Source organism: Melospiza georgiana, chromosome 9, assembly GCF_028018845.1.
Source record: "Melospiza georgiana isolate bMelGeo1 chromosome 9, bMelGeo1.pri, whole genome shotgun sequence".
Classification (NCBI taxonomy): domain Eukaryota; kingdom Metazoa; phylum Chordata; class Aves; order Passeriformes; family Passerellidae; genus Melospiza; species Melospiza georgiana.
In genome coordinates, this window is record NC_080438.1 from 3,207,243 (window position 1) to 3,224,527 (window position 17,285).

Consider the following 17,285-nt stretch of genomic DNA (forward strand, 5'->3'; position numbering starts at 1 on the left):
GGGGAAGGGGTGGGAGGGAAAGGGAGAGCAGAGCATTCCCCATCCCCATGGCGGCAGGCAGTCCTGAGAGCTCCCTGCTCCGAGGAGACAGAAGGATATTCAAAGCGCCTTCCCAGGAGGCATGTTCAATAAAGCAGGATGCCAACGCAGCCTTTTCTCAAACAAATCTGTTAGCGGCGGGCCAGGGGCCAGCCACAAGGGCTTGCTTTTTAAAGCAACCAAATGGGAATTTCCTAATAAAATAAAAATTTTTTTAAAAAGCCCCACCGTGGCACGGGTTAAGGGAAGCTTGCTGGCAGCAACATGAAGTATTTTGCACACACAGACCTCTCTGGGAAGCATGGGAAGATGAAATAGAGTGCAGGGCAGGGAGTTTTGGGATGCAGCCAGGGCCAGGGCACCAAAGCACCCGTGAGCTCCCCTGGCACCCACCCGGAGGGGCTGAGAGAGAACAGTGCCTACAGCACAGTCACGTAGCAGGGTGAAGGCTTACAACCACGATTTCTGCTGCTCCGAGCAAGGGAGGAGGCTCGGGCTGCGTTGGGGCACAAGTGATTTCCCTCGTGGTGACCTCAAAAAGCCACCACAGGGCACACTCGGCTCTGCTTTTCAGGGCTAAGCCAAACCAGTTTGCAACTGGAAAGCCCGGTGGTATTCCTGCAGACATCAGGTAAACGAGCCCCTCCTGGGCAGCAGAGCCACCACACAGCTCCTCCTGAATGGCTCCTGCCCAGCAGCCAAGGTGCCTGCCCTGGCATGGGACACTGCCTCCCTGGAGGATTACTGACAGGCAGGAAAACAATTCCAACGGCACAGGCAGCTCTGCAGTGCTCATGAGAGATCTGCTGAGCGCTGGGTGAAGGGTGTCCCATCAAACCACCCCACCATGCTGCACCAGAGGGGACTCCCAGCCCCACAGGCTGGCTGGGAACACCAACTCTGCCACCTTGGAAGTGTCTGCCAGAGGCACGAGCTGTTGGGAACCTGAGGGATACACTGGAGGGTGTTCACCACCAGCCTTCCCTGGAAATCCCTGGAAAGACTGGGTGAATGTAGTCTCCAGGATGGGGAATCCTACAGAGGCTGTGTGGGTTACAAAACCCAGGAGAGCACTTGAAAGCAACACACTGGAACATGCTGGAGGATCACCCTGGATGCCTTGTCTCTCAACTGAACACCAGCAAATAGAAAAACAGTTCTGCACAAGAAAGCTCTACCTGGAAAACAAACACAGCAGCCCAGCAGAAGGCACTGGTGAGATGTCCCCAAGCAGGCACTGGGCTCACATTCCCTTTCAGAATGGGCAAAATCCCATCCCTTCTGTGGTGCCCAGCACAGGAGAGCTGCAGAGATGGTCACAGCAATCTCTAATCCCAGCTCCAGCGTGGCCTCTCTGTTTGGGAAGGTAATAACTCAGCACCAGAACCAGCAAGTGGAACAGATCAAAGGCTCAGCTTCACTGACTCACAGCTACACACAGCCCCAGCCCTCCCAAGATCCACCAGCTCTGCACCAAGACAACGACCAGGGAAAAATGGAATAAAAAGGGGAAGGCAGCACATTTCTCAGGGAACCAACCCGCCTGTGAAGGCTGGGAAAGCAGGATCCTCCCTTACAGTTACCACCACATCCCAGAGGAGCACATGTGAGGAGGTCACTCAAGCATCTCAGAGGCATTGCCCAAGACCTCTGATGGAGAAACTTTGATCTCCTCCAAGCACGGCCAGTCCCTGGGGACTGCCTCTAAAGCACACAGCAGAGCGTGCCAGGGCAGAGCGACTCCACACAGAAAACCACAGCCCTTTTGGAAGGGTTTGTTCTCCTGCTCGCTTCAGAAAGCCCAAAAAGTTCATCTGGCAGTGGGAGGGACCTGCACCCAGCAGCTCAGCCAAGGTAGCCTGGCTCAAGGCAGTAAGTCACCACCAGTGTGAACCAGACTGAAGGAGGGGGAAAAATGGACAGGATGTTGACTGGATTGGCCAGCAATCCTATCTGTAAAAGTGGGAGCTTGGGAAGGAGATGCTGGTGCTGCTGAATCCAGGGCTGTTTTGAGAAGAGCAAGAGGAAACAGAGGGGGAAAAAGTGGGGCCTGGGGAAAAGAAGGGAAAAGAAAACAAATCTGCTTTATTATAGCTTGAAACCCAAGGAGACTGATTAAAGCAAACATCCCCCCTGCCCCTTCCAAGGGTTGTCTCGTCTGCTTCCTAAATCTGATTCCCATTTGTCTCTATATGGTTCTCATTTGTTCTTTGTTTAGGTCTCCTCCATGCTCCTTGCTGACTCTTAGGAGCCCTCCATGGAGCCATCAGGACTGGCTTCCCTCAGGAACCTGCAAGGGCAATCCCTGACCAGGGTCAGACCCAGCACTGGTGCCTGTGCACAGGGAGGAGATGCAGCAAGAGGAAGGCAGCAGGATACAACTACACACAATAGGCAAGAGGCCAAGGAAATCCTTGGAAAGCCCTACCCAGTGGTGCTGATGAGCACCTGGGTGCCTCTGGGGTAGCATTCCCAAAGGGTGAAGCAAAAGCAATTAAAAAAAAGCAAAAGGAACCAGGAAGAGGGGATGCAGCACAAGCACAGATCCACCCAGCATTTCCCTCTCTTATTAGCAGACAGCCTTCTGATTAAACAGCAGCTTAAAAATTACCCTAATGGAGCTCCTTTCAAACACAAACCACAGGGACCTCTCCTAATGGCACAGCTCCTTTCCCAATCCCAGCCCAGGATGATGCAGCAGGTCCATGGGCTGCCCTTGCCCGCAGCACTGGCACGCTCTGCCAGCCGTGCCCGCTGCTCCCAACAGGGTCTGGGAGCACTGTGCCACCATGGGCTGCACTTTCTGTCCTGGCCCCTGGCTCTCAGAGCCCTGGATGTGCTGCCTGTGCAGAAGGACATCTGCAAGGCCTAGCCAAAAGCACCAGAAAAAGGGAAATAAAAATCTGCCCTTCTACCTATGTGGATTTGCCATTGCCTCAGGACACACGGAAAGACCAAGGACATCCCCTACCACCACTCTCTGCTGTGTTTCACCTTCCTCCATGCTACTTGTGAGTTTCTCATGGTAAACAATTCCAGTCTGCCCTTGGGATAGTCTCTCTGAGCGTCCAGCCATGCCATCATGCTGCTGCACATCCTTATCCCCGACAGCCCACAGGTGAGGATCCCATGACTTCCGAGACCTGGATGCAGCAGAGTTATTTCCAAAGAAAACTCCCACCCCAGGCTGTGCACCTGCCAGACATGCACTGCAATCCTATCCAAAAGGAAACACAGATAAATACAATAAAAACCAACCAAGCACCCACTGCCCATCCAATCCATCCACAAGAGCAAACCCAGCAGGGTCTGAGCTCCCCAGAGCCAGGGCCAAGCCTGCAGCCACCCAACATCAGAGCAGGTCCAGATGGTTGCACAGACATTGTGACATTACACAACACCACCTTCCCCCTCCGGCTCGCTGCCTCTGGAGAGGACACAGCACCAGCAGCTGCTCTCCCTGCTCCCTCCTGCCCACAAGGAAAGCAGAGACCCCTGACCTTCTCCAACACATCCCCCCAGCCCCTGCGCAGCTTAAGCAGCCCAGGTGTGCAAATGTTACCCAATGCCCTCGCCAGGCAGAAAGTAAATTCCAGCAAACGGGGGAAATGCCAGCCGCAGTCAGACACTGGGATGTGCAAATAGCAGCTGGGGACCTTCGGGAGAGGAGCAGCCCAGGCCCAGGCACTTCTACCTATAATCCCTCTCAGGATGCCCCCTCCAGCAGCTCCTGTGGCAGAGGAGGGATGCTAATTTGACTATTTGAGGGAATGAAAAAAAAAAAATAAACGTTTGCTCTTGCGCTAAATGACCTTTTCAGCCACTTGGGGACAGAATTGTACCGGGGCTTTGGAGTGAGCTACAGCGGGCGCTGCTTGCTCCCTGCTCCCCCATGCTGGATGCTTTGTGCCTCCAGATGCATTTAAGGGGTCCGTGCCTCCCAGCCACCTCTGGCCACCCAGCAACAGAGCCAAGAAAAAGCCTCTTTGGAAAAATCTGCATCAAGTAAGGAGGAAGAAGTGGTCTGCTACGAGCTCGCCGAGCAAAGCGCTTCAGCCGGTTTCATTTCACATCGCCGAGAGCGTAAATCGGGGAATTGCTCCTCGGGTTCTTCTCCATTAGCAAAGTATATTGCAAGTGCCTTCCCACCGCCGATAGCAATCGACACTTCACATCTGCTGACCAGATCTAACAGCCAGGATTTTCCGGGGGAATAATACATTCAGTGAAAACACCATTCCTGCCACCTGCTCCCCCCAAACCGCTCCGGGAGCGGCTCCTCGCTCTCCGCGGCTCTCTCACAGCACCGCGCTGCACCCTCGTCAATCTGTGTCAGAAATAAAGAGGTGACCCCTTCAAAGCAAGCTTCAAAACCCCTCAAAACACACTTCCAACCATGCAGTGTGTCCCGCTGCCTGTAACTTCCCTAAATGTGAGCAAGCGCTCTCCTGGAAAGCACCAGCTCCACCGGGGGAAGGGCTGTGTCCTGTGCTATCAAGTCAGGATTGACAGCCACAACTCTTTCCAGCTAATTCCTTTTACCCTGTGAACTGCAATCTCTAGCCTTTTGTCTAGAGATTTGCAATAATCAGAGGATTGCAAATTCATCACGTTATCGCAGTATTTGAAATAATATGTTTGCAATTTATTGCAATATAGCAATCAATCATCTTATTGAAAATTCTTGCAATATTATTGTAATGAATCATATATTACAATAATAATTTTGCATATAAGCAGGCACCTCTCAAACAAAAAAAAAAATACTAACCTAAAACACTTGCAGGCTTTTAAAATTAGAGATTTAGGGGTTAAAAGCCAAATTTACAGCTGAAAGCCAGAGACCAATCCATGCAGAGGCTCCAGGTATTGTATCATTCCTAATGTTTCACCAGAGAATCACAGCACAAGGAAAAAAAATAAAAAAAAGATGTGTGTAAACAAGCAAAGGTACACCCACCAGCAGCTTGGGTTTTGAAACATTAATGTTGAAATTAGAAAGGCACATTTAGTAGAGTTATGGGCAGATTCACTTTCAGTTTGGCTCCAGCCTTGTAAATATCAAATGTCAAAAGGAAACAACTGCACTGAGTTAAGAGAGAAAAATCCCCACGCTGTGGAGACATATCTGGGATTGGGATGCTGGAGTTGGGCAAGAAGCAGCAACCAGCAAGGAACACCTCACAACTGGAAAGGGATTTTTGCTGGGTAACCTGCCACTGCTAATTCTGCTAATCGACATCACTCTGGAATTTGAAAATGTTATCCAACCAGGACAGAAACTTGATTTTCCTCTTCTGGTAACGAGGAAGGGCAGGCCAGCCAGGTTGCGTGAAACCAAAAATGGGATGTGGAAATAATGAACTGAGTTTCCAGGATTCTACTCGGGTGAGAAACAAAAATCCAGGCACCAGCGTTTAAGCAGGCTGATCTCACTTGCAAAGGCAGCTCTGCTCATTTTTCAACAAGGCTGAAGTAAAATGGCAAAGTTATCATTTTAGATTAGAGCAGCTCCTCACAGCACTGGCTCTTCCGCGGGTTTTCCATTTATCAGTAGATTTAAGGGGAAAAAAAGGGTGGAGGGGGCTGGAAAGAACCCATCAGCTTAGGGCAAGCAAAAAAGGTATTTTGGGTAAGGCTTCTCCTATAAATAAAAGGCTGGGAAGGGAGGGGACAGTGACAATGTACGGCTCCCTCAAGGTGTCACAGGGGATTTCTATTATCCACGGCGGCTCCCAAAATGCGGAGCATCAGCAGCAGCACCCTGCTCCTCGGCAGGCATGGCTTCCCTGGCAGCCAAACCCTCCACTGGCTGCCCATTCCCTGGCTGCCTTGCCTTCCCCACCAAGAAAAGGAGCCAGGAGAAGTGCCTTTCTGTTCCAGCTCAAAAAAAAAAAAAAAAAAAATACTATATATATGCACACATACAGGGGCACAGCTCACAAACACAAGGCCAAGAGATATTATTATTCCCTTTTTTTTTTTTTTTACTTGACACAGTTGCAAATCAATAATTCCAGGCCAAGCGATTCTCAGCAGTGGGAGAAAGCATCACCTGAGTCCCTCCTGAGCCTGGCCTGACAACACACACTAATATATTCAGCCCACAGCCTCCTCAGGCCACAGCTTTCTGTAATTTATCCCTATAGCACCCACCACCCTGGATTATTTAAGTCGCTGGGGGATGCAGCACCTCCGAGGCAGTTTTGAGCAGAAGCTGCCGACCACCCAGCCCACAAAACCATCAGCTTTGGTTTCCAAGGGAGCTCCCAGCAGATGCTCCCCAAAGGCAATGTGGGTTTCACAAAAAAGCCCCAATATCAATGCCTCGGGAGCGCACTGGGGAGCTGTTTATCTGCAAAGCACCACGCACACCCAAAAAATCTGGGGTGCTCACACAGCCTGGGCTCTGGCAGAGGGTGCAGCCTTGGGATGCCACGTGTGACCCCAGGCTGGCAGCCCAGGAGCCAGGCAGTGCCCACAAACACCTTCTCCCACCACTGGGAACGCTCGCCAGACCGGAGCCCGATGGATGTTTGGGGAAAGCAAAGGATGCAGATTGAGGTTGGTTTATTAGATTAAGGACAGCCCCATGCAAATAGGGCCATATTGATCTGGTCTGCAAACACCTGGCTGGGAATACGAGCAGCCCCTGAGTATACAGAAGCTGCTGGAGATTATTAACCAGATCCATTGCTGTAAATCACATTACCTCCTTCCAAACCCTGACCCAGCACGGAGTCCCCCATGCTAGGCACTGATCAGGGCACATCCCTGCAGCACAAGGGAGCATCACTTCTCCATACGTGGCACCCAAACACCTGAAAACTCAGCCCAAAAGTGTGGGCATCCTGCTCTGGGGGCCATGGAGCCAGTTTTGTGCAGATCACCTTCCCCACAGCATGTTACTACCAAGAGAAACTCACTGCCGTAAGAATGCAAAGCAGGAAGAAAAAAAAAATTTACAAATAATAAAAAAGGTGGAAAAATAAATAATATCACTTCTTCAGGGGAAAACTCAGCCCCATTCCTATTGGGCTCCTCATATTTTGCATCAACTGCAAACCACCCCTGTAGTGCCCAGGGCAGACAAGACAGGCTCTGCTGTCTCCCAAAGCACCCCAACTCCAAGCACAAGGAGGGAAAAAAAGGTAGTAGTAAAATCCTTCTCAGCAGATTTCCAAGAGATCACAAAACCCTCTGCAGAGCTTCATTAGCAGAGAAGGCAGCAGTTCCAGGATTAAAGGAGGAACTGGGGAATAAGGTGTTGAAGCAAAGGCAGATGAGGAATCCTGTCTTCCTGCCTTCTCCCTGCCAAAATCCACAGCTCTGATTCAGCAGAAGCAGCAGCACAGCCTACTATATCTCACTGCAAACAAACCCATTTATGTTTAAACCACCACCCTACTCCTCTCAAGGACTGCTGCATGCAGTAATTTCCTTGTGACGAAAAAAAAAAAAAAAAACAAAAAACAAACCATGATGAAATTGTCTCAGAGTTTCTCTGTGTTTTGTTTACAACCGCTGCCCTCAAACCCAGGGCCGGCACGAGTCCTGCTAACAAGAATAAATCTCACATTTGAGAGCATTTAGAAAAGCTCTGCTTGCAGACACTCAGCGCTCCAAGGAGGAAATCCCTCTGCAGGTCTCAAATAAGGCAACTTGAACCACTTTTCCCTGGAGAAATTTAGGCCTGAAAGATCTTCTGAGTTTCTCATTTGGAGCTACAAGGCTCAATAACAGGATCTCTTTCCCTGGACTCACCCACAAACCGACTGCTGCCAGGATCATGCACAGGCAAGGGGAGATGGACTGGAGAGAGACCCATGGCAGCAGGGAAAACACCCAACATTTATGGAAGAGAATGCTCTGGTTAGCTGCTGTTTGTGGTTAATACAGGTATTTTTCCAAATGCATTAATAGTGAATGTAGATTTGTTCTCTTCTGTGCCTTGTCAGCAGGAATCACCCAAATAGTGAGCTGATCCAGGAACCCTCCATCCCTGGACCCAAAGCCACCCAAAACCTGGGAGGCCAGTGCAAGCAAAGGCTTGGACACTTGGGAGCATGGGGATCAAGAGCTGCAAGAGTGGCCCATCCATCTCCCAGGAAAAAAACAGACAGGGCTGGGAGCAACAGGACACAGCAGACCCTCCATGAGCACCTTCCTGCTCTGCTGCAGTCACAACAAAGTTGGCTCAACATCAGGCACCCATAATAGAACAGTTAAACTGCTTGAAATAAAAAGCAAACAGGTTTGCTCCAGTACACCCCAAATCACAGGGAGCCCCTCAGGAGCAGGAATGTTATGCCAGAGCCAGGCCTGGTTTCTCTGCTTTAATGGCAGGGCTGAGGGAGAGGAGGTGGGAAGAAGAGCCCACTGGCAGCCCTGTTCTTCCCACCTCCTCCCCTGGAGGATTGCAGGAGGCCAATTTTGATTAAACTAATTAAGCCTGCTCCATTCAAAGAGCTCCAACCGCATGCTACCAGGGGAGAAGAAGAAAATATGAAATTAAAAGTAAAAAAGAGAAGCCTGCCCTCAAGCACGCTCCTCCAAAGCCACCCATCCCCCTGATGGACACCACCGTACTGAAAAATAAAAGCCCAGAAAACGGACTTGTTTTAGGGACAGGTCCAGCCCTGAAGACCCTGCTCCTTCCAGCTGCCAGGACCTACTGGGACACGTCCCACCTCCCATCAGGATGAGCGGTTTCCAGTCCCAGAGGTAGCCACTCCTCCACCAAGCCAAGGTCTACCAAACCATCCCTATCTTCCAGTCCCCTGCACACTCCCTCCCCTCCTTTCCCTTGAAGACATCAGGTTTCTGGAAGCACTTTAATTGTGAGTTATAGCAAGGCTTCCTCGGGCGGTGTGGATGGGGCTGGAGGCCCCCGCTCTCCCAAAATGTTTCACTTATCCCCAGGGCAGCCACACCAGGGACCCTGAAGACTCTGCCTGGCACTGAGAGAGAAACATCACTTCTGCCTTCAAAGCCTTTCAACTGGAAGGGGAAAAAAAATAAAAAAATCAGTAATAACAAATATCAAAGCAAAGGCTTCCTCCCCTTTGAAGGGCAGGAGGGAGAGCAGCCGGGCGAGGGCTGGACCTGCCCAGAGCTGAGCAAGCTGAGCAGGGACCCAGATCCTGCAGGGCTGCAGGACTGAGCACTTCCCTGATGAGCTTTCTTTCCAAGCAGCAGAATGATGCCTTAGGTGCAAGAATTGCATTGAAATTCAAATCGGGGTTTTGAACTCTCTCCTGCGCCTTGGGAAACCTCCTCAGTGGAAAGGCAGGATAAGGAGGAGGGCAGGATTTGATACCCTGGGGAAGGAAAGCAAGCTGCCCCATCCTGCTGGGAGGAATGCTTGAGCCAAGGGGCACTGGGCTTGCCAGTGTACCCCTGTCAAAGCTCTGCCCCACACCCCAAAAACCCCAGCACTGCACACACCCCATCTGCCCCTCTTCTCCCCACGCTGCTCCTGGTGGGGTTTTACTTGGGGCGTGGGGAAAAGAGGGGAGGGAGGGAGGAAGAAAAAGAAACCCCATATCATAATTGCTATATTAAAGAGAAATAGCAGGCAAGAATAATAAGAGAGGTGTCAGAAGTGAAATACAGTAACAGACATTAAAAAAAAAAAAGACTACAGTTCTGCGATGGGGGTGTTAATTGAACACAGAGCTGGAGAGAACAAAGGGGTGTTAAGGAAGAGAAGAAGGGGAAAAATCCTACCTCCTCCAAAGATCTGATTTGAGTTAAGTTTGGTGAAGATAATGCACAGGGAAAGGTAGCTAAGAGGCACCTTATATAGCTATTATGTTCTAAAATTAAAAAAAAAAAAAAAAAAGACAACAAACCCATTATTCAACAACAATTGCATGGCTAATCAGTGCTGTCTATAAATATTCCACTTTGTAAATCCCCCCCATTGGTGCTATGTACATTTTTCTTTTAATCCCGAATTCCTTCAACACAGGAGGGAGAGGAGGCTAAGAAAATAAAAAATTGTGGGATTTCAAATGCAAAGTCAGGGTCTTCTTAAGAAGTAGAGAATTTGCCCGATGCCCTCACCTCCCCCAAATGAGCAGAGAAAGTGAAAGGATGGGAAAAGCTCTTAAGGAGGAGGAATCAGATTAAATGGTCATATATCCTGTGCTCAGCCTCTCCCCACCGGTCCCTGCCGAACGAGATGGGAGTTGGGAAAGGCTCACAGCTGAAATAGATGCTGCTGCATTTTGACAGCAGATATTTTCCAGTTTGCCATCCAAGGACCCCACGTCTGCGTACGCCTTGCCTGATTCTTCTGCTTAGCTATTCTGCTCATGCAGAGAACAGCTTAAAAAAAAAAAAAAAACCATACCAAGAGAGAGGGGAAAAAAACAAGAGGGAAAAAAAAAAAAAATAAACAGCCATAAAGACAGAGACCCTACCCCTGCCTTCAAACTTTTTATAAATCAGGAATGCAATTTCCGATTTCAATCCCTATTGATGGAGGAATCAATTGTATTTAGGACAACAATGCCTCCCATTTCCATAATTATTATTCCAAAAAGCCAGCCAGCCAGCCATTTGAAGGCAGTCCTGCCCCTTCCCTCGCAACAAAGCGACCAACAGCAAGTGAAAACACACCAAATGAACGCCGACAACTTCGATGTATATTTAAGCAGCAATTTTTTTCCTTCCCCTACATACTCCTGCCTGGATCAGATCTCTCAACTTTTATTACTTTTAAAGAGCTATCACCCCAAAGGTCTGCAGACCAAAAAAAAAAAAAAAAGCTCAGGGGGTTGCCATTTATCATTATAATTTTTAAAAGTGATAATAAATACTTTAAAAAAAAAACTGAAGAGCCCAAATGCAAAAGGCGACTCTTTGGCCAGTAGAGATGACCTATTTTTGTAAGAACTTTATGGACACTTTGGGTTTGCTCAAGACAAGGTTAACACTATGAAATAGTAGCCATAATGTTGCGAGAGATGGTGGTAAAGTCTCTGCAAGGCTCTGGAGTCACTTAAATCAGGCGGCGGGGTAACCGAACGCACATTTCTGCACATCATAACGCCGGGGGGAAGATGTACGCACGCACTTTCAAACACCCACCAGTGACCACAAACAATCACCAGGATTTCAAACGCCACACATGCAAAAATCTGGGAAGCTACATGGAAAGTGGGAAGCGAGAAGTTGGCTCAACTTTCACGCCGCTGCCCGCGAGGAAGGGGTAAGCAAACAGACGCAGGCGGTACCCTCGGCCCCAGAAAAAACAAGGCAAACTTCCGCCTAGCACTGGGCCCACAAAGCAGTGATTTAAAAAAAATAAAAAATAAAAATAAACCAAAACCATCTGGCTGTTTGCTTTCTTATGAAGTGTGACTTTTGGGGATGCAGATTGGGGGGGAAGAGGGGAGGAGGTCTTTGAATTTGCAAAGTGAAAGAATTCACCGCAGACATATCCAAGGGTAGATAAACAACGCTCCAAAAGCCATCTCGAGTCAACCTCTTTGGAGACCTCCACAGCACAGCCCTGTAAGCCAAGGAATCCAGGCACAACACCAACAAACAGCATTTATAAAAATGTAAAACAGCCCCAGTTCACACCTGAATATCCTTATTTCCAGCAGCATGCTTCGCCCTATACCATCTCTTTCCATTTTCCTTCGCAGACAGGAATTATTACACCCTGTCACTGTGGCTATGCACAGCTCCTCATCCCTCTCCAGCTCACTGGGACCTCACAGCATCCCTGAGCTCACCTGGCTTTCCCCACCAAGTTTGGTCCCAGCAGATTCCTTGTTCCCTAACTTCGCCACTGCGCTGATAGCGAAGCTGAGCTGGGATTGAACAGTTACTCTGCCAAAAAGTGTCCCTGCACAGGCAACATATGGAGCATCAAATACAGCATCAAACACACTTAGGGAAGGGACAGGCAAAGGTTCCTTGGCTCACACAAAATTACAGGAGAGAGAGAGAAGAGGGGAAGGAATTCAGTGGCTCCCTTTTTTTGCGGAGGCGCGCGGGGGAACGCTATAAAATCCCAAACCTTTCTCTCTACGTAGACTCACATCACAGCATAAGAAGAGTTTGGAGGTCCCCACACCAAACCCACTGCTGGTTCTTACGGGAAGTCAGCAGGGAAGGACTCCTCGGGAAGGTCAGAGGCGGCCCCGCAGCCGGGAGGGCTCGGGAGAGCCGAATGCCATCGGTAGGTGCTTTGTCTGGGCTACACGCTGCACAAACAACGCTTAACAAAGGGCCCTCTTAGTCATTTTATATATATTGCAGGAGTCAAGTAATTGTATTTTCAATCAGCTGCTCATGCTGGGAGGTTTTAGATATATATATTTAAGAACGGGAAAAAAAAAAAAAAAAAGACCCAGTTCAGGTTTCTGAAAGCTGCTCCCCTTTTATGTGTAACTATCAATGTATATCAACTGGGTGTGCAATCATATTTATTGTCACTTTCATTCATGTCATGCCCTTGCTTATATGGCTTAGATATGAATTATTGACTGTTTCAGTCCTTGTTGTAAAGAGGGGGGAAGGGGGGGAAAAGTCAAGTACTTTGCAGCGTGCTAAAACAAGGCAGCTACGGCGGCTTGGGAAAGCCCACAGATCAACTCTGGTCAGCTCAGAAGGCCAACAGGAGAGATTAACCACCCCCAGATTTCCATCATTCCCCCCACTTTATTTTTTTTTACATTTATATGAAAAAAAAAAAATAGAGAGATTCCAACAAATACATAAATAAGTGGTGCATGTTGCTAAATGTCCTTCCCTGAGCATCTGTTGTTTAAGATCACCCTTGATTGATGACTGCTATTTTTTAATTGTTGCTTTTAAAATTTAAATGCCCCCCTGGGATGTGTTATAAGTGTGTTAGTACATGGTAGGAGGTCTGGAAAGTGGGAAACAGCAGAACCAACGCTCTCATGCCATTAGCTTCTAAAGAAGCCTGAGAACACCCCATGCCATAAAACAACAGTACCCTAAAGTAACTAACAATCTAATATATTGCTTTCACTAAAGGCAACTGACAACTCGCTCTTACATGAGCTAGCCTGGATGATTGGCAGACAAGAGCATTTTAACTCTTTCTTAAAAAAAAAAAGTAAGAAACCTTTGTGTTTACCTGAATACTAATGGTAATAAAACTGCACAGTTTCATTTTGTTAGGATTATTTCCCACACACCCACTCTGCATTCTGATTTTTTTGTTGTTGTTTCTTAAGCAGTGCCATGTCTTAAAGAAGAAACTAGAGCAAGACACAAATTGCAAGGGGGTTGATTTTTTTTTTTCTCCCCAGAAAAAGCAATAAATAAAGAAAGGCCATACAATAGAAATTAAACCACAATATTTTCTCTTCTAGACACAAACCACATCATGCAAATCCACTGCCAGAAGCATTAAATACCAACGAGTTATTTCTCCCCACTTAAATAGTGCTGCATTGGGGCGGAGGGGCACACAAACTTGGGGAATAAAATCCCCAAAGAACAAAAAGAAAAACAATACAAAAACCAACAGCATTGATATCCTACCTGTTTTTTCTTTGATTTCACACAAGACATTAAAAAGCGCCGGCTTCATCCTGTGGCAGTTTAAAGCATGTTTCCTGGAGAGAAAAGAAAAGAGGGGAGGGTGAGCTCAGGATGTCACCACGAGGAGCAACTTTCCAAATTCACGCTGGCTGGCACAGGGAGGGCAGGTTTGAGCCCCCAGTGCTGCAAACAGCCACCCAGCCAAGGCAGGGGAGGTGAATGTCACCAGTTTAGGAGTGAAAAGCGCTCCACGGCCGGCGCGATGCTCCACGGCAGAACCAGCAGCTTTTGGGAGCCAAGCTCGGACCAAACGCCTTGTTCAATGCACTGGGCTCTCCCTGTCCCTCCACCTCCCATATCACACCAGGCCATGTGCTTTATTTGTGAGGCAGAGGGGAAATAAACTCCTCCTTGCCCCAGTGCTGGAAACATCCCCTGCTTAGAGCTGTCAATTCAGGGAATTTCAGCGCCCAACGCGGAGCACAGGAAGACACATGGAGAGAGAACCCCCATTCCTCTGCCTCCATGCTACTTACATCCAGCTTATTTGCAGGTGTTAAAATTTAATTCTTTACAACAGGGACAGTAAACACATTAAAAAATCACAGCCGGCTGCTTCTGGGAAGGGGAGGGATTGCTATTCAACGCTGCTCCTTTCGGCTGCTGTTATTCCAGAGCTGACCGTTCTCCTGTGGGTTTTGAGGAGAGACTTTGGGGAGGGGGCGCTTTAATTGGCTGGTTTTAAAACCCACCACACGCAAAGAAACAGCGTGATTTCTTTTTTTTTTTTTTTTTTCTCTTGAGCCATGGGGTGATTTAGCCAAGGGTTCAGTCTGCACACAGGGCTGTTGCTATCCGGCGCCGGTTACGGGGAATTTCTGTTTACCAACCAAAATTACACGCGAAAGATGATGTGAACATCTGGCAAACATTCACACTACTTACCCCACCACCCACAACATGCTAAAAAGATTTATATATCTGATGAAGTCTCTCAAAGGTATATACCCTTGCAGAACCACAGTGCTCCCTTATCAGCACACCCAGATGGGCGCAGACATTTGGGTACACGCAAATCACGAACGTACGCTGTAAGGGCCCTCTTACAAATAATGCTGGCACTTTGTATCTTCCAAAAACTTAATTTAGAAAAAAAAATAACCAAGGAAGAAAAAATAAACAAACAAACAAAAAAAAAAAAAAAAAGAGGCAGCAAAACAATCGTGCAATAGTAGGAGGGAAGGAGAAAATGCAAAGCCCAATGTTATTGATAAATGCAGCGTGTTTGCCAGCTCAGAATTAAAAATAATAATAATAATAATTTACAAAAAAAGAAAGAGGCACTGGGAGCAAGCAGCTGAAATAGACCAGCAAGGCAAACCCGTAAAGCCTTCTCCTAGCTCTGTTCTGCTTTGGTTTTATTGATTTGATTAACTACACTAAATTATCCAGGCAGGAACACACACGATTCCTGCAACTTTCCAAAGGAAAAGCCCCTCACTGCCCCGGGTCTGGCTGGGGAGAAAGTGAATGATTTCCTCCTCCTCCCAGCTACTCTGCCCCTGCAAGAACATAAGAAAATGAGTAAGATCAACCCTACAACAAGCATTTTTGGTAAGCAGGAGCTCCACAGAAGCTGGGGAGGCACGGAGGATGGACGCTGAGGTTTGGGGTACTTTTATCCTTCTCCAAGTTCTTCAGCGAGTTTTGGGGCTGTGCGGTGCGTTTTTCCAGGAACAATGTATTCTAGCAATCTGCTTCAACTCGGGGCATAAATACCAGGAGGAAGGACAACACACCAAGCAGCTTTGCAGCCCAGAAGAAATATCAAGTGTAACCCAGGCAATTAAAGGCAACTTTTTTGTTCTAATTCCTTCATTTGAGGGTTTTTTTTTTTCTCCTCCCCTCCCTGAACTTTTGGTAGTGCCTTTGAAGGTGCGCATTAGGTTTGCACTCTCCGAAGCTCAGGGCAATTCAGACACCGGCTCTTACAGCCTTATTTTTTCCTTTTTAAATACATCTGCAATTAAGAGGGGGGAAAAAAAAAAGAAAAAAGGCAGAGCTTCTATGAGCATCTTCAAGGCGCAGAAACGCGCTGAAAAAATAACACCACTACAGGGGCCTAAGAAAGAACATTATTAGCAGCCCTAGAAGCGGGGCAGCACTTGGTGGCTTCTTTCGGAGGAGCCCGGAGCGGAGCCCCAACCACGACCACCCTCCGCAGTTAAATCCCCCCACCCCAAAAAGGCTGGGAAAAGCCAGGCCCAGTTTGTGGATGGAGGCAGGGGGAGGCTGCGGGCGCGGCGACCCCTCGAAACCGCCCCGAAGTTGGGAGGTGGGAGAAAGATGCGAAATAATAAACGGGGAGCGGGGGGTGGGGGGGTATTCACCGGTCCCCTTTCTTTTCCCCGTCCCCCCTGGCCACGTTTCCCCGCAGCAGGAGCAGCGGCACCCCCGTACCCCGATGCTCCCGCGGCCGGGCGCGCTCCTCCCGCCGGACAACAAAGGCCGGGCCGGGGCGCGGGGTAAACTTCCCGGCACCTGCCCCCCGCCTCCCGCTCCCCGCCGCTCTCACCTGGCCTGCGCCTCGTCCAAACTCTGGTCCGTGATGGTCATGATCTGCTGTAAGATGTCTCCGATGTCCTGCTTCCTGCCTGCCTCCCCCTCCGCCCCGCCTGGTCCATCCTGCATGTGCTGGGACAGGCCCGGGTGCCCCGGCATCCCCACCCCGCTGTGCGTGTGCATCAGCCGCGGCTGGTCATCCATCGCCGGCCGCCGGCCCCGCTCCGCCGCCGCCTCCTGCCCTGGCTGCCGGGAGCGGCGCGGCTGGGCTGGCCGCCTGGCTCCTCGCTTTCTTTTCTTGCTCGCTTTCTTCTTCTTCTTTCCTCCCCCCCCTTCTTCCTCCTCCTCCTCCTCCCCAGCCTCTTCCTCTTCGCTTTTTATTTATCCTTCACGCTGGCGCCCGGCTCCGCGGCGGGGAGGAAGAGGAGGAGGAGAAAAAAATGAAAGGGGGGGGGGGGGGGAGAGGGAAAAAAAAAAAAAGAGAGAGAGAAAAAAGAAAGGGGAAAAAATCCCTTTGGCTGCTGGAGGAGGAGGAGGAGGAGGAGGAGGAGGGAGGAGGGAGGGAGGGAAGGAGGAGGGAGGGAAAGGGGGGGGGGTTCCGGGGAAGGGAGGGGAAACGGCGGCGACTCCAAAAGCAGGGCAGCTCAGCCCCGCGCCGGGGAGGCAGCGGGCGGGCCGGGGGCAGGGGCTGCGCCCGGGGAGGAGGCGGCGGCGGCGGCGGCAGCGCTGGCCGCGGCGGGGCGGCCGCCCGCGATGGCAGCGCCGGAGCTACCGCGGCCGGAGCGCGGCGGAGCCCCCGCGCACCGGGGGAGGGCTCCAAACTTTCCCCCACCCTGGGGCCGCGTTCGGGGCTGGCTGGGCCCCCCCTGCGCCGGGCCTGCGCGCACCGCTCCGGCCCTCGCCGCCTGCTTTTGTTCGGCTCCGGACTCCTCAAACTGGCACGGAGAAGCCCGGGGGCGGGGGGAGGAAGGGGCAGCGGCGCCGCCCGCCCCCCCGGCCCCATTGGCGGCGGCGGCGGCGGGAGGGACGGCCCGCGGGCCGCGCCGCCCCCTGCGCGCCCGCCCGTCAATCTCCGGGTTCAGAGGTGGGACGGGGCCGCGCCCCGCCCGCGCCTTAAAGCGACCGAGCCCGGCCGAGCGCGGCGCCGC

At 50.2% G+C, this 17,285-nt stretch overlaps 1 protein-coding gene across 2 annotated transcripts in view; it reads right to left on the reverse strand.

Moving 5' to 3' along the window:
* Positions 1 to 16,606, reverse strand: part of PBX1 (PBX homeobox 1) — a 131,673-nt gene extending 115,067 nt beyond the window's left edge. Inside the window, exons 1-2 of one of the 2 annotated variants that reach the window (XM_058030683.1) lie at positions 16,151 to 16,605; positions 13,576 to 13,649 (exon numbers count right to left, since the gene is read on the reverse strand). In XM_058030683.1, the coding sequence (XP_057886666.1) occupies positions 13,576 to 13,649; positions 16,151 to 16,341 (265 nt within the window). In that variant the 5' untranslated portion in view covers positions 16,342 to 16,605. Of the gene's footprint in view, positions 1 to 13,575; positions 13,650 to 16,150 lie in introns of both variants that reach the window. The other variant, XM_058030684.1, reaches the window with a different exon arrangement.
* Positions 16,607 to 17,285: the final 679 nt, after the last annotated feature.